The sequence below is a fragment of the Schistocerca piceifrons genome, chromosome 4, assembly GCF_021461385.2.
Source record: "Schistocerca piceifrons isolate TAMUIC-IGC-003096 chromosome 4, iqSchPice1.1, whole genome shotgun sequence".
Lineage (NCBI taxonomy): Eukaryota > Metazoa > Arthropoda > Insecta > Orthoptera > Acrididae > Schistocerca > Schistocerca piceifrons.
Window position 1 is genome coordinate 261,803,865 of NC_060141.1, and position 22,935 is coordinate 261,826,799.

Sequence of the window (22,935 nt, forward strand, 5' to 3'; positions counted from 1 at the left end):
TGATGAAGTGCTCTGTCACGGGCTGCCTGGCGGCCGATCCATCGCCTCGGGTAGTTGACGTTCAGGTAGTTACGGACAGATAAGTGCCAATGTGGTGGCGCTCCATCCTGCTGAAATATGAATTGTTGTGCTTCTTGTTCGAGCTGTGGGAACAGCCAATTCTATAACATCTCCAGATACTGTAGTCCAGTTACAGTAGCACCTTTGAAGAAAAAGGGACCAAAAACTTTATTGGCTGAAATGGCACAGAAAACGTTCACCTTAGGCGAGTCACGTTCATACTGAGTTGTTTCCCGCGGATTCTCAGTGCCCCATATACAGACATTGTGACAATTGACTTTCCTGTTAGTGTGGAAAGTTGCTTCATCACTAAACACAATCTTTGAAACGAAAGATTCATGTGTTTCCATTTGAGCAAGGATAAAATCACAGAAATCGATTCTTTTAATCTTATCAGCTGCAGACAGTGCTTGAACCAATTTCAGACGATAAGGTTTCATAACTAACCTTTTTCGTAGGACTCTCCATACAGTTGATTGTGGAATTTGCAGCTCTCTGCTAGCTCTGCGAGTCGATTTTCCTGGGCTGTGAACAAATGCTTGCTGGATGCGTGCTACATTTTCATCACTCGTTCTCGGCCATCCAGAACTTTTCCCTTTGCATAAACACCCATTCTCTGTAAACTGTTTATACCAACGTTTAATACACCACCTATTGGCATTAAGAATGTTAGTGTAGAGAGGGAATTGGCATCAATAGTGACAAGCCAGGTGTCCTGCGGTAAAGGAAAAAGAACTGTGGAGAGTTGGTGGAGGAAATGGGTGGTGTCTTTGGCATGTGAGGGTAGATTCTGGGTAATAGGCTAAAGGTGTTGGTCCACAAGAGAAGATAGCCTCTGGGTGGGGGCACAGTAACTGGCCACATTGGGGCATCCTGTGTGGTTGGGTTTATAGACTTTAGGAAGCCTGTGGAAGATGGAAGTGTATGGGGAGTGGTAGGGGTGAGAGAGAGACTCAGAGGAGAGGTTCTTGGATGGGCTTAAGGATTTGAGGAGAGACTGGATATCCCGTTGTATTTCCGGAATGAGGTCACTGTGGCAGGATTTGTAGGTGGATGAATCTGATAGGTGATAGAATCCTTCTACCAGGTAATCCTCGCAGTTCAAAATCACAGTGGTGAAGCTGTGGTCGGGTGGTAAGATTATAAGATAATCAGCTTTTGGGTGGTGGTTTGTGGTTTTTTCTGCAGATTTATTAGTGTCCACGTTGAGGGTTTAGGGAACGATGGCGAGGCAAGATCTGATGTTAAGAAATTCTGGAACATTAATAGGGAATGTGCTTGGGACAGCAGAGATGGATCATGATTGGATAGGAGAGTGAATGGAGTTAGGCAGGGTTCAACATTGGTTCAAAACCAATGTTGAACCCTGCCTGACTCAGTTCTGTCCTCCATTCAGCCGTGATCCACTGCCACTGCCCCCAAATTACTCTCTATTAACATTCCAGAATTTCTTATCCTCAATCCTTGCTCAAAATCATTTCCCAAATCCCTCAACGTAGAAGCTTGACAATGAACAAGTTATCTGTCCTCGTGAATGGTCCCTGACAAACTATGACCAAGAGATAGCTGGACTGTCCAGTTGCTAAGCATGCTGCCCAACACATCATGCTTCGCTATATTGACTGCTTGAGAGTTCGAGCCATCTGGATCCTTCCTGCCAATCACAGCTTTTGTGAATCGTGCAGGTGGGAAGTCTCCCTGCAATATATCCTACCTTTCCATTCCTGCTCTGGCTGCAGATTTCACTAGTCCTTAGCCTACGGCCACCTATGCCCTTCCCTGGTACCCCTCAAGCACAACACAGCCTTCTATTGCACTATCACACTGAAAGGTCTTTCGCTTTTTCCCTCCTCAGCTTCTCTCCTTTTCTACCCCCCCACCCTGACCCCTCAAACCTCACAACTGCACCTAGCAGCGTAATGCTGTCCCCACAACAGTCCTGTATGCTCTTTCACCAAGCACTACACTCTACCCATCCCTATTCTGCTATCCCTCCACCTCCCCAACCCATCCACTTCCTGAACCCCTACTGCCCAGATTGCTTCTACCATCAGGCTAAGTTGCCTGCAATCAGACGTCTGTGGCCAGACAGTGGTCATGTTTGTACAGCTTGCATGACTCTCTCTCTCTCTCTCTCTCTCTCTCTCTCTCTCTCTCTCTCTCTCTCTCTCTCTCTGTGTGTGTGTGTGTGTGTGTGTGTGTGTGTGTGTGTGTGTGTGTGTGTGTGTGTGTGTGTGGGGGGGGGGGGGAAGAAGTTGTTTAGGCCAGGGAAAATCCTGCAACACCATACTGGAGAAACATACCTACAAGACAAGAAAAAAGTTGTATCATACAGTTGTATATTCTGATGACAGGATACGAGTACGTCAAAAGCCACATCAGCTGTCGCATCCTGTTTGCCAACAGACTGCCGTCAGGCTGGTGGAAGATATGTTCATATGTGGGAAATGTTTTTTATATGGGATGCAAAAACACTCCAGTTAACCTGTACTTACAGGTGAACAATTCCTCCTGAATTGGTCAGCAGTGTTTCATAAATATTCCACAGACATGACGGTTCCTGTGTGGCTCCTCAGGTCACTTGACCTCATTTCTGTTGAGCTCATTTGGGAAGGCACTGAATGAGATGTTGCTATCATTATCAGGATGAGGGTTGCTTTATGTTAATAGATGTGTCTAATTCAACTGCTCATAAGTGTATTACAACACACACGTGCCTAGTTTGTGTGTAGGGTATAATGTCATCATCAAGAAGATAATAAAATTTAAATAAAAAAATATGCAGGCTAAGAAAGCACTTTCACATTTAATTTTGCAGCAGATTGAAAGTATATTCCAAATTGTTACTTAGCTGTAATAATAGTCAGTTACTGTTTAGCCTCTCTGTGTTCTCTAACACATTAATGTGAAACAATGCCTGCATCAATATGGATGCCCACTGACTTTTCCGTCCATGTTACAGGTCATGTAGATCCGGGAGAATCTGATATTACAACTGCATACAGAGAAACTGAAGAAGAAGCTGGATTAAAGAAAGATGATTTGAAAATTTTTGAAGATTTTGAAAAGACTCTACAGGTAGTGATTATTATTCCATCTGAAATAATTTGTTTTTCTTTTGATCTTCTTCCAGCGACGGCGATATCCAAAATGGCGACTCATTGTTGAATAATGCTATTCATATAATGAATGCGCGAAGTTGCATCAGCAGCTATTTATAGCTCAAGATACAAGCGAACGCTGCTTGGTCGCCTGTACTCGATTACACGCTGTGGCGGAGTCTGCAGGCCTGTGTTAAAGCGTTATCTACTGTGTGTTAACGGCTGCTTGAGAACTCGGCCACGCTCCCTGGCAATCTGAAGAAGATTGCTTCTTTACCTGTATTGTCAGGTCCTAATTACTTTTTAGGACTTAAATTGAATTTTTCCATTTCAAAAGCATCTGAATCAAGTACTATAGGTAATGGTTGGATTACCTTTGCTGTTGTTGTTTGTCATGACGCTTCAAGGACTGGTTTGGAAAGTTTTACATCACGTGAAGTTTTGGCATTTCGTACTGTACATTTGGCCGAAATTCTTGTATTAAGTGAAGGATCGTATTTAGTACCTTATGGTCCATTGTATCTGTACTTAAAAAGGGGCTGAATTTCGCACCAATATCGACAACATTACCAACAGAACAATTCATCAGCACGGTGGAACAGGCCGCTCTTGCATTTCCACGTGATGCTGCAGAGGAAATACGATGGGAAACATGCCATGTACTCACCAGGGCGGCTCTGCCGATGCCAAACATCTCCAAGGAAGAGAGGAAAGCACTGAAGCGGCTCTGAGAAGATGCCAAGACTGTCGTCCTCCCAGCAGATAAAGGGAATTTCACGGTCCTACTACCATGTAATGTATACTAACAAAAATTGTACTACCTATTAGAAGATGAAACCTACCAGAGAATCGAAGACGATACTACCAACAGAGTGAAAAGGAAGACTTTGAGCTTCTCCAGCACACCTTCGAAGATAAGAAGATGGTGAAGAAACTTCGTCCATGAGCAGCTGTACCTCCTAGACTTTACGGACTACCTAAAGTCCATAAGGATGGATTGCCTCTCCGTCTGATTGTTAGCAACAATGGAGCATCAACATACGAATTAGCAAAACATCTGACGTCGATGCTCAGTCCCTTTGTGGGCAAATGTCAGCACCATATCAGAAACTCCGCACATTCGTCCAGCAGCACCAGAACTTCTGATTGGGCCAAGAAGACCTCATGGTGAGCTTTGATGTGGTATACCTGTTAACTAGGGTACCTCTAAGAGGCTCCCTAAGCCTCATAGGAGAAAAATTCGGACCAACAGTAACGAAAGTTTTTGAATTTGTACTTATGTCAACATACTTTCTGTTTGATGGGAACTTATGGGCTGTCCGTTATCACCAGTAGTGGCCAATATGTTCATGGAGGCTTCTGAAGAAGAATCTCTCAAGTCGGCAGCCTACAAGCCCTCTTGCTTTTTTCGATATGTAGACGATACATTCGTAATCTGGCCGCATGGATGACAACACCTCCAAGACTTTCTGCAGCATCTGAACTCACTGAACCAGAATATCAAGTTCACAATGGAGGTAGAAGAAAAAACCAGCTTCCATTTCTGGATGTGTTCGTCAAGCAAAGACCAGATGGCAAACTAGGACACAGCATCTACTGTAAGTCAACACATACAGATTTGTACCTGCATGCCTCCAGCTGTCATGCTCCTTCACAGCGAGAGGCTGTTCTAAGCACACTGGTGCACAGAGCATGCGAAATCTCGGACTGTGACAGCCTAGCAGCTGAATTTCAGCACTTGCAGGCCATGTTCCGCATGAATGGTTACAACAACCGACAGATAAAACGGGCCTTAAGACCGAAGAAGCCGAGACTGCAGGCTTCCAAGGATGAAGACAAGCTGGTTGCGACAGTGATCATACCATATGTCAGGAACACATCGACAAAGATTGACAGAATACTCAAAAAATATAATGTCAAGTGCATGTTTCGCCCTCCATCCAAAATGAAAACATTATTAGGATCAGTCAAGGATGACTTAGGACTCCGGAAACTGGGAGTTTGCAGCATCTCTTGCCAGTGCGGGAAAATGTATATAGGCCAGACCATCTGGATGGTACAGGAGAGATGTAGTGAACATAAACGCCACACAGACAACGCACAGCTGACCAAGTACGCCATGGCAGAGCACTGCATCTCACATGAACATGACATGAACTACAATGGCACAAAGGTGTTACAGCATTTGAACACCTTCTGTGATTGTCTCGTCAAACAGGCTGTGGAGATCCGGCTGCATGACGAACTAATAAATAAAGACAGTGGTTTCCAGTTAAGCAAAGCCTCGGATCCAGCTTTAAGCATGATTAAAACACGACGACAGTCTACACGGAAATCTGCTCCAGTCAGGACACCTGCAGAAGAAGAAGAAGAAGAAGCATTGTCACCACGACGGTAGAGTTCAGCAAGCGGTCATAGCCGCAGAAGGACTGCAGTCCATGATCTGTCGCGGGGCGCACACCACCCAGTGCCGCCCTTCCCCCACCACCGGCTTCGGACCGCTCGGAAGCGCCCAGACAAAGGCTGCAGGAGAGGGGTGGAGATTATATAAAGTCGGCATCCATGAGAGCTCAACCAGACACCAAGAATGCCTGAAGATGGCAAGAAGTCGGCTTGCCAAAATATCGCGCCTTTTGGACGACTCTACCTGTCTGAATACCCGAGAAATTTTCGAGACTATCTTTCTCCTATGAAAGAAGCGAACCATTTACATTCAGTTGTTTCCAATACAATTACAATTACTCTGGTAGCTGACACATGTTTGACACCATCATCATATCCACCACACCGTATCATTCTGTTGTTGTTGTTGTGGTCTTCAGTCCTGAGACTGGTTTGATGCAGCTCTCCATGCTACTCTATCCTGTGCAAGCTTCTTCATCTCCCAGTACCTACTGCAACCTACATCCTTCTGAATCTGCTTGGTGTATTGATCTCTTGGTCTCCCTCTACGATTTTTACCCTCCACGCTGCCCTCCAATGCTAAATTTGTGATCCCTTGATGCCTCAAAACATGTCTTACCAACCGATCCCTTCTTCTAGTCAAGTTGTGCCACAAACTTCTCTTCTCCCCAATCCTATTCAATACCTCCTCATTAGTTACGTGATCTACCCACCTTATCTTCAGCATTCTTCTGTAGCACCACATTTCGAAAGCTTCTATTCTCTTCTTGTCCAAACTGGTTATCGTCCATGTTTCACTTCCATACATGGCTACACTCCATACAAATACTTTCAGAAACGACTTCCTGACACTTAAATCTATACTCGATGTTAACAAATTTCTCTTCTTCAGAAACGATTTCCTTGCCATTGCCAGTCTACATTTTATATCCTCTCTACTTCGACCATCATCAGTTATTTTACTCCCTAAATAGCAAAACTCCTTTACTACTTTAAGTGTCTCATTTCCTAACCTAATCCCCTCAGCATCACCCGATTTAATTTGACTACATTCCATTATCCTCGTTTTGCTTTTGTTGATGTTCATCTTATATCCTCCTTTCAAGACACTGTCCATTCCATTCAACTGCTCTTCCAAGTCCTTTGCTGTCTCTGACAGAATTACAATGTCATCGGCGAACCTCAAAGTTTTTACTTCTTCTCCATGAATTTTAAAACCTACTCCGAATTTTTCTTTTGTTCCCTTTACTGCTTGCTCAATATACAGATTGAATAACATTGGGGAGAGGCTACAACCCTGTCTCACTCCTTTCCCAACCACTGCTTCCCTTTCATGCCCCTCGACTCTTATAACTGCCATCTGGTTTCTGTACAAATTGTGAATAGCCTTTCGCTCCCTGTATTTTACCCCTGCCACCTTCAGAATTTGAAAGAGAGTGTTCCAGTTAACGTTGTCAAAAGCTTTCTCTAAGTCTACAAATGCTAGAAATGTAGGTTTGCCTTTTCTTAATCTTTCTTCTAAGATAAGTCGTAAGGTTAGTATTGCCTCACGTGTTCCAACATTTCTACGGAATCCAAACTGATCTTCCCCGAGGTCCGCTTCTACCAGTTTTTCCATTTGTCTGTAAAGAATTCGCGTTAGTATTTTGCAGCTGTGACTTATTAAACTGATAGTTCGGTAATTTTCACATCTGTCAACACCTGCCTTCTTTGGGATTGGAATTATTATATTCTTCTTGAAGTCTGTGGGTATTTCGCCTATCTCATACATCTTGCTCACCAGATGGTAGAGTTTTGTCATGACTGGCTCTCCCAAGGCCATCAGTAGTTCTAATGGAATGTTGTCTACTCCCGGGGCCTTGTTTCGACTCAGGTCTTTCAGCGCTCTGTCAAACTCTTCTTATCTCCCATTTCATCTTCATCTACATCCTCTTCCATTTCCATAATATTGTCTTCAAGTACATCGCCCTTGTATAAACCCTCTATATACTCCTTCCACCTTTCTGCCTTCCCTTCTTTGCTTAGAACTGGGTTGCCATCTGAGCTCTTGATATTCATACAAGTGGTTCTCTTCTCTCCAAAGGTCTCTTTAATTTTCCTGTAGGCAGTATCTATCTTACCCCTAGTGAGACAAGCCTCTACATCCTTACATTTGTCCTCTAGCCATCCCTGCTTAGCCATTTTGCACTTCCTGTCGATCTCATTTTTGAGACGTTTGTATTCCTTGTTGCCTGCTTCATTTACTGCATTTTTATATTTTCTCCTTTCATCAATTAAATTCAATATTTCTTCTGTTACCCAAGGATTTCTATTAGCCCTCGTCTTTTTACCTACTTGATCCTCTGCTGCCTTCACTACTTCATCCCTCAGAGCTACCCATTCTTCTTCTACTGTATTTCTTTCCCCCATTCCTGTCAATTGTTCCCTTATGCTCTCCCTGAAACTCTCTACAACCTCTGGTCCTTTCAGTTTATCCAGGTCCCATCTCCTTAAATTCCTGCCTTTTTGCAGTTTCTTCAGTTTCAATCTGCAGTTCATAACCAATAGATTGTGGTCAGAATCCACATCTGCCCCTGGAAATGTCTTACAATTTAAAACCTGGTTCCTAAATCTCTGACTTACCATCATGTAATCTATCTGATACCTTTTAGTATCTCCAGGATTCTTCCAGGTATACAACCTTCTTTCATGATTCTTGAACCAAGTGTTAGCTATGATTAAGTTATGCTCTGTGCAAAATTCTACAAGGCGGCTTCCTCTTTCATTTCTTCCCCCCAATCCATATTCACCTACTATGTTTCCTTCTCTCCCTTTTCCTACTGACGAATTCCAGTCACCCATGACTATTAAATTTTCGTCTCCCTTCACTACCTGAATAATTTCTTTTATCTCGTCTTACATTTCATCAATTTCTTTTATCATCTGCAGAGCTAGTTGGCATATAAACTTGTACTACTGTAGTAGGCATGGGCTTTGTGTCTATCTTGGCCACAATAATGCGTTCACTATGCTGTTTGTAGCAGCTAACCCGCACTCCTATTTTTTTATTCATTATTAAACCTACTCCTGCATTACCCCTATTTGATTTTGTATTTATAACCCTGTAATCACCTGACCAAAAGTCTTGTTCCTCATGCCACCGAACTTCACTAATTCCCACTGTATCTAACTTTAACCTATCCATTTCCCTTTTTAAATTTTCTAACCTACCTGCCCGATTAAGGGATCTGACATTCCATGCTCCGATCCGTAAAATGCCAGTTTTCTTTCTCCTGATAACGACATCCTCTTGAGTAGTCCCCGCCCGGAGATCCGAATGGGGGACTATTTTACCTCCGGAATATTTTACCCAAGAGGACGCCATCATCATTTAATCATACAGTAAAGCTGCATGTCCTCGGGAAAAATTACGGCTGTAGTTTCCCCTTGCTTTCAGCCGTTCGCAGTACCAGCACAGCAAGGCCGTTTTGGTTAATGTTACAAGGCCAGATCAGTCAATCATCCAGACTGTTGCCCCTGCAACTACTGAAAAGGCTGCTGCCCCTCTTCAGGAACCACATGTTTGTCTGGCCTCTCAACAGATACCCCTCCGTTGTGGTTGCACCTACGGTACGGCCATCTGTATCGCTGAGGCACGCAAGCCTCCCCACCAACGGCAAGGTCCGTGGTTCATGGGGGGAGGCGTATCATTCTATATTATGAAAACCCAATAGCCTGAATATTTGCTAGTCCAACACCCTCAGCCAACACCTTTTCTTCTTTCTTTACCTCTTTTCTTCTACCTTTTTTCTGATCTGAAAATAAGCTTACACAAAGATGAAATACTAATCAATGTATCTCACAAACATAGAAATACTGAAGCACCAGTTTGGTACTGTTTGGTCAGTCTAAAATTCGCGCTGTGCTACTTTCCATTTCTATCACTGCGTAAGGCAGATTATCAAACATTTCCAGTTGGAATACTTGAATTAAATATGTGAACTGTGTTTCCTGCAGTATGCAGGCGATAACTATATGCTTGTTTAATGGATTTCATAATGTCAGGAGAACTTTTAACAAACAGATCTGTCGTGATAGATTTTCAGTTACAGTGATTCTACAGTTCAGCTCTTCTCTTAATTGAGTTGCATCTACATTAGGATTTGTAGATACACACTGATGCAAAACACTTTGTCTTTCTCAAACTGCTTGTCAGCAGGATTTTAACTCATTGTTTGTCATTTTTCATCTTTCTTGATTTTTCAGACTTGTACGAGATGTATTTAATACTACAGTATGTCATGTGGTTCAGGATTGATCAGCAGATTGTAACAGAGTGAGAGTGAAAGTTCTACTGTATTTTTATAAGAGTGGCACCCTTTCTGATCACAAATGTTGAATAACACCTCACTGTTTTTGCACAGCATGTAAGCAGTAACACAGCCATTTGTAAGAGCTACTGCACAGTCGCACACTACTCAATCACTGTGACAACTTTGGAGCATACTTTCCAGAAACCATTGTTGTTGCAAACAACATCTTTTTTGTCTTAGCTGCACTTTATTGTTTCTGATTATGTGTTTTGCTCTCCACGATCTTCACAGCTGTAAAAAGACAAAAAGTATAAACGTGGGATACACATTATTTTACAAATTACAAGAAAGATGTGTTTTAAGAGAAAAATAGATGAACATGGAATAAATTTTATTTCAACATATGTGCTCACAAACTGATGGAGGACAAATAGTCTTGTTTCTCCTTAATTTGTAACCAGTAGGTGCTTATTTTTGAAATGTACCTCATATGGGACATACAATGACATGTTAAATGGGCAGATCTAAAACTTAAAGAATCAGTACAGTGAATTTCATCAAACAGTACATGATCATACCAAGTATAAGTGTGTACAGCCGTTAATACAGCCACAGGTGAGAAAGCAAAACCAAAATGCCTAATCAGAAATAATAAAGACCAAGAGAGAAAAAAACTTTGTCTGTGTAAGTGTATAAATGTGGTTGCTGTCGTACATTATCATTGCTGTTATTTTGTTTACATTTTCATGATAGCATTACAAAAGTTCCTGTATTTGATGACCTATCCTTGTACATAATGTGATATACTAGCAAACACATCTTGTAAAAGTTTGACAAAAACCAAAAAATATGATTTGCAAGAAAAGGAACATATTAAAAACTCCCTGGTGGCAAAAATTTGCCAAAGCTAATTTGGTTTGTGTTTTATAAGCAGGCAGAGCTACAAATCCTACATTACTTACAGTTACTTTTTATTGTATCCAGAAGGTATTTTAGTGATCGTGCTATCATTTTAGTTGTATTTCTATGTTCTCTATGTATTTATCCATCTGAATCAGATATAAAGTTTTGCAAGAGTCAGTGATTTCCAAAAGGTCATGCACAATTTCTCTTATGAAATAAAAATTTAGCACTTGTCGCTTATTATCATAGCACCCAACATTCAAAACAATGATAAAGTTATTAATTGACTTCCATCTGTTCATGTGATTAAAATATTGACGTATATTTCAATGATTTGTGAAAAACTAGAGGAATTAAAACTCCACAAAAAGTAATTGAGCTCCTTAGTGCTTAATAGTGGATTTTGAAGAGAAGCAGCAATCTGGAGGGATTGGGGGAAGGGAAAGGGGAAGGGTAGTAGTGTACAAGCGGGGAGAGAGACGAACGCTGTCTGGTGGAGTGTGCAGCGACTAGACTCCAACAGGGACAGTTCAGGAGCAGGTTGAGGGGCAGGGAGGTGGGGGAAAAAAAGGAACAAAATATGAGAGAAGCGGAGAAAAATGGATGGCTGCATCGGCAGAGGGCTGCAAATAAACAGGGTGGGAGATGAGAATGGGGAGGAGATGATAGGACATATTCCTACCTGGAGTTTCCATTGTTTGAATAATTTGGAAAACAGTTATCATCTTGGAGAAAAAATGATCTGAGGAAGTATGTATTTTAAATTATTTGTTATTTCTCCTTAATTTGTTATCAGTTAGTGCCTACTTTTGAAATGTATCTCATATAGTACATACAGCCACATTTTAAAGGAACATTATTTTATTAAAAAAAAAAAAAATGGCGAATGTAAATAGGTGGCTTAAAAATATTTTATTATATTTTTTCTCCTTCACTTGGAAGACAATACATATAAAATATTCTCAACAATTTAAGCTAACTCTAAATTCCTGAGCACTAAGCACAAATCAGTTACTGAGAAAAGCAGAATGTGCGTATTGAAGCACACAGTTTTTGGGTATTTGATGTACCTTTACTTCTTGTTTATTTGATTTTTTTACAGTACAATGTTCGTGGACGACCAAAAGAAGTTGTTTACTGGCTTGCCCAGTTAAAGAATATAGATACTCCAGTGCAACTGTCAAAGGAACACCAAGAGTACAAATGGCTTGAACTTCAAGCAGCATGTGAACTGGCAAAGTATTCTGAGATGCAGAAGCTGCTACAGGAATGTGATAGTTTTTTAATGTCAAGAAGTTCTTTATGAATTACTGATTTTTGTCTCGTGGAAGACATTGCTGTGTAAATGTGTTGATATATCTAATGCCTTTGTAAATTGCAAAGCTATCATATGTTGTCCAGATGCATTATGTTTGATGTAGGGAAACTAGAAAAATTTTAAGCCTGATTCTTGTTTACCACTGCAAGCAGGTTCAAAGGTAACTTGATCTTCATGGCTGTATTTTACTTCCTGTGACCCTAGATACAGTTTACATATATATTGTCAAATAATCATATTTGCAGGTATGAATTCCTCAGTGATGTTTTGTAATGGATAGAGTACACTAGGTGGAGAACATAAAGTTGAATAAGAGAGCTAGAAAACTTAAAATGCAATATTTTGTCAGACAAAAACATTGTATTTCTGATAGTGAAATGCAAATAAGCAAATCAGATATTATATAAAATTTAAATAATTATATCTTTGTATTGTTATTTAGTTTCATGTGTTTGCAATTTTCTTCGTATTGTATTTAGCTATTTATCTGCTGAATTATACTAGATGTTAGAATGAAATAAAACTGGATTGGGGGGGGGGGGGGGGATTCCAATTTATCTCAAGTTAATACACTGTTCTTGTGTAACAGGTTGTAGAAAATACTCAAATACTCATCTTCGTGTTGACCTTGGCCTGGACAATTCTCGTGACATTGCACGAGCTCTAGCACCGCCATGGGCACATACCCCATGGTCACTCAAAGTGATAGCAACCTTGTCAATAACAGCCATCAGGATAGGACGCCTTTCTCTTGAAGGTGCCACACCAAGCTTACTCGTGTTTTCGAATTTCATTGGCATATTTTTTAAACTGGTTCCCTCCTTATAACTTTCAGTTTGGGATACTTTCTCAATGCATCACTGTAATTGCTGCCGTTCCCCTGCAACGCTTTCGCTAACAGTGTACGGTCTCTCTTCTCGTTAAACGTACTGTTCAGTCACTTTCACTCTGGCTTGTCCAATGACTGCATGAATGTCATATCTTCATACAAAAGGTGTACGGTGCCATATTTGCACCTGGTGGCCAAAATAGGAACTAATTTTTTTCCAACACAGATCTGCTTCGAATTAATGCATTAGCAAATCTACCAAGTTTAGGTGCCACATGATAATTACAACCCACAAGGGATCTCCGTGAGCAGTTGTACTTAATTATAACCACCCAGTATTAACACCAAGAAAATGTTTGGTACTATTTGGAACAATAAGCGAAATGTAGCAACCAACATCCTCTCAGTTTGGTAGCTCTACGAGAGCTAATCATCAATATGTAACTTCAGCTGGTCGTGGTGTGCATGAGGAAACTTACGAACTCTCTTCCTCACTGAACTGAGACCATTATCAAGGATAGAGGCAGTGTTGCATAATGTTAGTGAGATGTCTCCTGAAGGGGTCTGACTTTCTGTCTGCTGTGCTTGCTTAAGCATGTACACAGTTTTTTGGAGACAATCCGTAAACAATTCTACTGGTATAACTGGAGGAAGACCCAGTAGAAGACAAGAATGAAAAACGTTCTTTCTTAATTTTTTACTTATTGTGATTTATTCAGTTAAAAGTTCTTGGAACTCTCTTGTTCTTGTCTCAAAACATTGTAGCCTGATAGACCTTAGTGAAAAGTAAAGTCTGTGGCACTCAAGCTGCGAGCAGGCTTCTGCCTTGATTGCAGGTAGAATGCAGCCCTTCGCTCGCTGTGGCACTAGAAGGGGGAGGGCTGCTAGCCCATCACCCTGGTCACCTTTTAGCCCCAGGAGTGATGCTCGCTACTCAGCTGTGTTTTTGAAAGCTGTTATGGAGTACTGATGATTGTAAATGAATCTCAGGTCGATATCCTAGAGCCGTTGTGGTCTTCCTTATGACTGTGCACTTGTGGAGTGAAATGGTTCCTAGTAGAGACATCAAGAAGACGATCTGTCAGCAGGCTCGTGATGGTCGTAAAGATACTGGAGGATTATTTTCTCTCACTACGGAATTATTTAGTAATAGCTCCTGGAAAAAAAGGGGGGAGAGGGAGATTCGCTCCAGTGTATTAGCCCAAGTGTACACTGGGCAGCGTGTGACACTGATATGACAGTGCAGCATATGGAAAGCTATGGAACACAAGAGGAGCACATGCTGGGAGGCTGTTTCTTAGCCAGTTTTGCAATTATTTTCTTGGGAACAAATGGCTGAATTCATGGCTCTTAGTTCAGAGTCGGATTTTGACTGGAATATGGTCATCTGTTTCTATGTGACCCCTTAAAAGAGAACATATCAGACTGGAAAAACGGATTCATGACTAACGGGAAAACTCACCGTGAATTGTTTCTATGTCTGAGCTTTCTGGTTAATGATTAATTAACTGTTGCCCTTTAGATAGGAGTTAATGCCACGGGGTTCACGAGCTTGTGCAGAAATCTACCTATTCTTAAGATGATAATGTCCAAATCCCAGCTGGTACTGAAAAAGCTGGGTATCTTCTTCAGGTAAGTTTTATGTAAATTTCCTACAAAACTAGCCTGAAACTAAATGTTAAAAGGCAGATGTCTACCCGAATGACTTTCCAGGTACAAAGAAGAAAACCAGCATTACTACATTTTGGGAGTTTTCTCCAAATTTTCCATTACAGAACACAAAACTACTACTCTTAATGAAGATAGATGGTCTGAAATCTCTTGAATTGAGAAGAATGATAATATTATTACATTTTTAAAACTCTGAAATTGTGCCCTTTTAACAAATTTTGAAAAATGAGAAACATATAAATTAAAAAATAACTATTTTATCGGCTTTTTCATGCTTGTACATGACCCCACTTTTTTATTATGCTTGGAAAGAAAATTAAAAAGAAAAACATGTGGAACAAGTTCATACTAGTAATTTAATTCGGTATTTTCTTTCACCAAAGTGTCCTTCAGAAAGCCCACATAAAATTCACTCCAACTATCTTCCACATAATGATTTTGTGAAGGTCCATATGTTGCTATTATGGGCACTTTACCAGAAGGATAGTACACTCATGCTCATAAATTAAGGATAACTTCAGAATGTGGTGCCACACAACTTGGCACTATACAAAACTGGCACTATAGCATAGGCACATAGGGAACACACTCGACACAGATCTATAAGTCCACGGTATTCGTAATAAGTTGAGAAAACTGTCCCAAAAGACATGTGCTACAAAATGCCACTGTTTTCTGCACATGTATCCTGACACCAGTATGGGAAATGATCACCATGCACATGTACACAGGCTGCACAACGGGTTGGCATACTCTGGATCAGGTGGTCGAGCAGCTGCTGGGGTATAGCCGTCCATTTTTGCACCAGTGCCTGTCGGATCCCCTGAAGTGTCGTAGGGGTTTGAAGACGTGCAGCGATACGTCGACCGAGAGCATCCTAGACGTGCTCGATGGGGTTAGGTCTGGAGAACAGGCAAGCCAATCCATTCGCCTGATATCTTCTGTTTCAAGGTACTCCTCCATGATGGCAGTTCGGTGGGGCCGTGCGTTATCATCCGTCAGGAGGAAGGTGGGACCAACTGCACCCCTGAAAAGTTGGACATACTGGTGCAAAATGACGTCCTGATAGACCTGACCTGTTACTGTTCCTCTGTCAAAGACATGCAGGGGTGTACGTGCACCAATCACAATCCCACCCCACACCATGAAACCACAACCTCCATACAGGTCCCTTTCGAGGACATTAAGGGTTGGTATCTGGTTCGTGGTTCATGCCTGATGAAAATCCGGTGAGAATTACTGTTCAGACTATACCTGGACTCGTCCGTGAACATAACCTGGGACCACTGTTCCAATGACCATGTACTGTGTTCTTGACTCCAGGCTTTACGGGCTCTCCTGTGACCAGGGGTCAGTGGAATGCACCTTGCAGGTCTCTGGGTGAATAAACAATGTCCATTCAGTCGTCTGTAGACTGTGTGTCTGGAGACAACTGTTCCAGTGGCTGCGGTAAGGTCCCGAACAAGGCCACCTGCAGTACTCCGTGGCCATCTGCAGGCACTGATGGTAAGATATCAGTCTTCTTGTGGTGTTGTACACTGTGGACGTCCCTTACTGTAGCGCCTAGACACGTTTCCTGTCTGCTGGAATCATTGCCATAATTTTGAGATCACACTTTGTTGCACACGGAGGGCTCATGCTATGACCTGCTGTGTTCGACCAGCCTCCAGTCGCCCTAGTATTCTACCCCTAGTAATGTCATCAATATGTGTTCTTTGAGCCATTTTCAACACACAGTCACCATTAGCACATCTGCACACTTACTCGTTGTGTCGCACTCTGACATGCACCAACACACCTCTGCTGCCAGCGCTACCGTGCGACGACCGAAGGTCAAATGTACAGCATTGTCATACCCCGAGCTGATTTAAACCCCCAAACCGCCCACCAGAGCGTTGTTTCACCATGTATTTGCATTAGCTTTAATTTATGAGCATGAGTACCGTATTTACTCGAATCTAAGCCGCACCTGAGAAATGAGACTCGAAATAAAGGAAAAAAAAATTTCTCGAATCTAAGCCGCACCTGAAATTTGCTACTCGAAGTTCAAGGGGAGAGAAAAGTGTTAGCCCGCACCTCCAAATCGAAACAAAGTTGGTCCATTGTAATATGAGACACAATTTACGTCGAATGAATGACGATACAGCGACAGTAGTTTGGTTCGAGTCGTAAGCTTAGCAGTTAAGCTTTACCAGGTAGCCATTGCTATGCGTCAGGCGCTCCGTCCGTATTTATACGAGTACCCTTCCCTTTTCACGTGCTCTGTCTGGTTTGAATCGATTGTTTATTTTGCTTTGATCTGATAAGTGCTGTTTTCTTTGTTATAGGTGTTCACGTCATCCTAAGCTGAAAATGCATTACTGTACTGTGTCATGCATTGTTTGTCGCATTCTGATAGTGCGTGTTTACGGCCTGTCGCCGCTCGCGGCAGGGCTTGCTTCTGTGCGCGCTACCGCTGCTCACAATAAAAAAAAAGAGAGAGAGAGGAATCGTCTCATTAGCGAAATAATGGCAAGAGACTGCTATTTGTTGTTACTTACACTGCTGCTTTCTACGATAACGATCAACAAGAACCAAATAATAGACTGCGTATGATAGAACATGTTCTGAACGAGAGTTCGGCGAAAATTTTTCTCCGTTTGAAAATCTTTGCGGCCGCTTCTTTAGTACATCAAATTCTGCACAGAAATTAGAGTCATCTTAGATTTAAAAATCTAGTCAGTTGCCGTGCTTCATTTCTGACTGTATCACATTAGGCATAAGAATAATACGAATATAAACATGACACAATACGTATATTCTTCCGCGTTCGCTGTTGTCTCACTCTAGTTTCGTAGTTTATTAGGCAGACAGGATTTAAATGAGATAGCAGCAAACGCGAAAGAATACATGGCAAAATGTTTATATTTGATTATTCTTATGGTGAAGAGAATACTGCATGTGATTCACATTTCATCAGGTTCCTATTAGCAACCATCTCTTCTCACTGGTAGGAAAAAATTCAGAACGTAGAGTTCGCCATATTGACAAACATCCTAAACAGTCTTGCCAGTCGGATTTTCGTAGTACATTGAAATTCTGCTACATTCGAAGACGAACAATATGGAATTTGTATTTACTTCGTTGGATAATGTATGAAAATGCAGTGGTCGAAACTCGGAGCGGAGAAAAAAAAAAGCTCGTCTTCCACCTTTTTTTTAATTTATTTACTGACTTAGATGTTTTGGCGAAAGTATTTATCTTTGTGCCTACAAAGCATACCTGTTTAGCGCTACATATATTCGACAGCAGAAGTTATAGTTGTAGCGGCACCTACCAACATTTTTCAGAACTTCCGCTTGCTTTGCACTCGATTCTAAGCCGCAGGCGGTTTTTTGGATTACAAAAATCGGAAAAAAAGTGCGGCTTAGATTCGAGTAAATACGATATATATATTTCTTTGTTGTTCAACATGCTTGCTTAGGCCAACATTAAAGGTATGTTTGAGTAGACCACTGATGAATGGCAATCCCACAATATAGGCAGTGTTGGTGGAATCATAAATGAAGTGGTGTAGAGAACTTACACAAAATGAATTACATCGTTCCTCTGTTTGATTGACCTCTCTAAGAAAATGGTTGTCCTCTTGTAGAAATGATTTAGTTTAAGGGACAAAAATACTAAATAATATGAAAGTACCATCATTCTCTACCATTCTGGCATTCATTCTTTCTTGAGTTGTTAGGATAAGATGCTCCTCTCAGTCTTGCTTCTTTATTATATTTATCTTATAGTTTTGGGGGTTTGATTTCTTTTCCCTCCAGTAACACATTCACTTTCATCTGAGGAAACCGTGGTGCTATGTGCTTTCAAGCAACAGAATAAAATCGTTACACAATTGTATCAACTACAATGTATTGTTGTGCTCTCCCCTAAAAGGTGACAAAGTACATTGTCAACTCAATAACAAAGTAACATGAATTATTTTCTTAAAAACTCAAATGTTCAGGACATTTGTTCTTTTCATACAATATGAAGGAAATAACAGCATTTTAAACATATTTGCAATTAAGACATTGCTGCCCTTTTAATGCAGAATTATATATCCACCTTCAGGTTTTATAATCAATGAAAAAGTAAAAAATCATAAATACTTTGACGTCTGCCCTTTTAACAAATGGCTATTCATTAATTTCCTTATTCTCATTCCTTCGCATCTGGGAATAATTAGAGTTATAGAAGTAGTTTTAGAAAAATTAATTAGAAAAATTGTTAGCATGAGATCCATTAGATGAACTTGAAGGCACGGCAATGGGCTAATTAAGGAATGTTAAAGATGAACTGATGCAGATTCTTGAGCTGAATGCCAAGGAAAGAGGCTTCCACTGCCGAAATTATGTTGCATATCCACAGTAAACTGTTCTAGAACATTGTGTGGGGCAGGCAGAAGCACTTGCACTACTGTGTCGTCCTGCTATGTGCCTCAACTTCTGCTGGGAAACACAGAAACACGCGCTGACCCACCCTGCATGACTGAGTCCAACAGTGTGACTGGCCTTAATCTGCGTCCTACATCACCGACTGAAGTGACTGAGAGCATTCGACACTGAATTCAGGCCATTGCAGTTACAAACAGCAGCATTGGACGACATATCATCGTGTCCTGCGTGCGATTGACGATCCCCGCTACTAGATGGCCGCTGTAGCTGACCGGCTGTTTCCATAAAACAGCGCCCATAAACCACAAAATATTGTATCTCGAGAGTAAGGCATTGAAATTAGCTTTACTGAAGAAAATGGGGTGATAAGGGAGTGCTGTGCATAATATTTGCAGAAGGAGGAATCGTCTTGCAGAATTTCATAGTTTAGAACATTGACTATGAAGATCACCAGATTAATTCTTCAAATACACATGGACAAGCAGACACACATTCCACTATATAATCAATTAAATTAAGACGAGTGTATCTTATGTGACTACGAACTTTCAACAGCCGATGAGTGTTTAAGAATGGCTGACTAATGTAAGTATGGAAAAATGAGTGACATTCCTTGGGTGACCAGATGCAATTGTTTAAAAAGGAGGACAAACAGCTTCAAAAAAGAGGACAAAGGAAGAAAAAAAGAGGACACATCAAACGGGTCAACTGCAGATGAAGATGCCACACGTCAGCTTTGGACAAGTCACGTGACTGCCGGGAATTACTGGTAAAACTAGTAGTTAATTGTTACTGGTGGTCAGGTGGTGATTCCCAGAGCAATATTTTTTGTATTTTAAATTAAAAACATTGATTGTGGTGTCAGTGTGGCATCAATTGTTTTTATAGAAGGGGACGAATTGTAAATTTAACTGTATTACGCTCATCTTTGCAAAAAAGCCGGACACTGTAAAACTCCACCCGGACCCCGGACAAAGAGCTTAGAAGGAGGACATGTCCGTATTAATCCGGATGTCTGGTCACCCTAGACATTCCTCATGAGTTGTGTGAGATAATTAAACTACCAAACCGCTGGTCTGTGTTCGAGTCTTGGTCAATACTTTTCTTCAACCGATATTTTTGATGTGTCCAGCCCTAACAACTGATCTATGTACCAAGTTTTATCTATACTCGGAACCCTGCATGTCAAAGTATATTTTTAAGGTCTTGCCAAAGTATTTGATTTTTAAATGTGTACGCACCTATCCCAGGATAAAATTCAAAATAAAACACATTGAACAATCATGAAATTTTACTGGTTTTTGATTGTTGGGGACGTAATTCGCCAGCAATCAATGTTAATGCCAATTGTTTCAGTTAATCTAAATAGTCTCCATAAATAAAGCATACAAAATTTTTGAAAAAAAAGGTGAAATTGTATTTTTTAAAATTATTTGTCTAAAAACAAGAAATAAAAATGGCTCTGAGCACTATGGGACTTAACTTCTAAGGTCATCAGTCCCCTAGAACTTAGAACTACTTAAACCTAACTAACCTAAGGACATCACACACATCCATGCCTGAGGCAAAACAAGAAATAGAACAGATCAGAGAAACATTTGATGCACTTCATTTGCTATACATGATTTCGAGCATCATTCAGAGGTATGTCAAATGATTCCTTGAACTATTTTATTTCTTTTACACAAAGCATTTCACAAACCATCTGAACCATTTATTTTTATTTTTTTTTAATTTTCAAGTTTTACTCAGACAGCATGATCTTACTGACACCTCATTTGCGTTCCTAGTGTCTCCTGTTCTCGAAATGTCCCAAATTTAGTACTTCTTTTCCGAAAGAATCCTTTTCGATAGTTAAATATCTTTTTATGCACAAAATGTCTAGGCCGCGAAGAGAAGAACTTTTTGACACTTCATTTACATTGCCAGCGGCAGCTGTTCATGAAATATTTCAATTTTTCCTCATATCACTAAGTTTCTGTTAATTACTGTGATTAGTTTTAACAAATTAAATATTTTTTTTGCAGAACTAGACCTCACGCTGGTCACTTTGATACCCCATGCACTTAGGCAAAATACGTCCTCTTTGTGCGCTGTCATTTGGGGGGGGGGGGGGGGAACTTCTTTCGATATCTTGAACGATTTCTATTTACGAAATTGACAATTTTTATGACCACGCTTTTGGGTGTGCCATGTGCGGCCCATCTGCCACATATACAATGCAAAATCTCGGGAAGTGAGAGAAATATATTTCTGTTCTCAAACTCTAAATATAATTTATATATGCTACATTTCATTTGGAGATATGTAAGACCTAAAATGAAATATCTGCAAATTTTATGCAGTGCGATTTTACTTGTGCGAACTCTTGAGAAATTTCATGCAGTCATTTACATAGGTTTGTGTAGCAAAGTAACTACAACGAATAACGAAAAGAAATTCAGTTTTTTATCCAGTGAAGTCTCAAACTGTAAGCCGAGAAAAAAAACAAATGTTTTCATGAAGTAGTTTTCAGAAAATTGCATGATGTATTTCATAGTAGTTGGTGCTTCCGCTCCAGCGCTTTGCAGAGAAAATTATAGTAACCTGACCCAAGTTGGTTCGGAAACAGCGAAGTTGAAATGTCATAGACACCACTTATATAAATAATTTCAGATCGAGACAGAGCTATACTGTTGACTCTGACGGTAAATATCAGGTAGTGAAGGTTCTGTGCTGGAAACCTCTTACCACTTGTATAAACTGTCACTACAAACTTATATTGCATTACCCCGAAGGTACTTCTTTGGGATCATTTTGTCATTCCTTCAAAAACGCCACTGATTTTCCAGAAAGAGTTTATCCGTTAGTGAAGGAATGAATCCACTGTCTCCCAACTCACCAGCAAAAACAGTGATTTTTTCCGTTTTCCGTCGTTCCTTAGTTGCTTCAAAATTCGTGGAGGTATATTCTGTCTTTGCAACTAAATAAAGATAGATTGTTTTTTTGCATACGCGTTTAGCTTCTTTTATTTATGAAGTGGCCTGTAATATATATAAATATGTAGTTACGTGTGTGTTATATGTTACGTTTTCTCATGTTATTTTCTTCTTTTTCAGGCTGTAAACAAGTTTTGCATCATAAAGTTCGTGAGGTTAAATTATAGTTGGGTATTACGATTTCCAGTGTTGCCAGTCCATTTGTGTGCTCCTGGAGATGTGTTTACTCAGTCCCCATATTCAAAAGGCCGATTTCTCTCGGTTTTTTTTTTTTTTTTTTTTTTTTTTTTTTCAACCAAACTTATGATAACACTTGAGCTGCCACACTCATTGTTTGTTGAACGTGCGTGTGTTCACTGTGTCGTAGTGTTCCCAACTGACACGGTTTCTTTATCTTTCATCTTTTGTTTGTGTTGTGAGGCCTGGTATTTGTTGATTTGTTGTGTGTGTGTTTTGTACGTGTGAATGCCTTATTCTTCATGTGATTGGATTTGTGTATGTGTGTGTGTGTGTGTGTGTGTGTGTGTGTGTATGTGTGTGTGTGTGTGTGTGAAACAGTGAGAGAGAGAGTATTAATTAATTATTTAATGTGATTATGTTTCACATTTCTGTTTGTTATTGTTTTAGTGGCTAACATAACCAGTGAGTAGTTCCTTATGTTGGTTACGTCATTAATTATATTAATTACTAGAGACCGGATTATTTGCATGATGCATATTTGGCTCCTTTTCACCGGCTTTGTATATTTTAACGAAAAACTAGCGGCGATGCATATTTTCGCTCTGTTTGCAATATTTTAAAAATTTAGACGAACGGCCTCAAGCTCGGTCTGGTTTTGATGTCTCACAGGCTGACCGCGACATAGAACTGCGTTCAATCGCTAACCGAGAAGCCACTGCCTAGCGAAATCATTACAGAAGAGGAGCAGGAAGAGGCAGACAGAATGCTCATGCGCCCGGTTA

At 40.6% G+C, this 22,935-nt stretch overlaps 1 protein-coding gene across 2 annotated transcripts in view; it reads left to right on the plus strand.

Moving 5' to 3' along the window:
* LOC124795325 (bis(5'-nucleosyl)-tetraphosphatase [asymmetrical]) overlaps positions 1–12,514 on the plus strand; it is a 49,577-nt gene extending 37,063 nt beyond the window's left edge. For both annotated transcript variants that reach the window (XM_047259300.1, XM_047259299.1), the window contains exons 3-4: positions 3,023–3,138; positions 11,862–12,514. In XM_047259300.1, the coding sequence (XP_047115256.1) occupies positions 3,023–3,138; positions 11,862–12,065 (320 nt within the window). In that variant the 3' untranslated portion in view covers positions 12,066–12,514. The remainder of the gene's footprint in view (positions 1–3,022; positions 3,139–11,861) is intronic.
* The last annotated feature ends 10,421 nt before the right edge of the window (positions 12,515–22,935 follow it).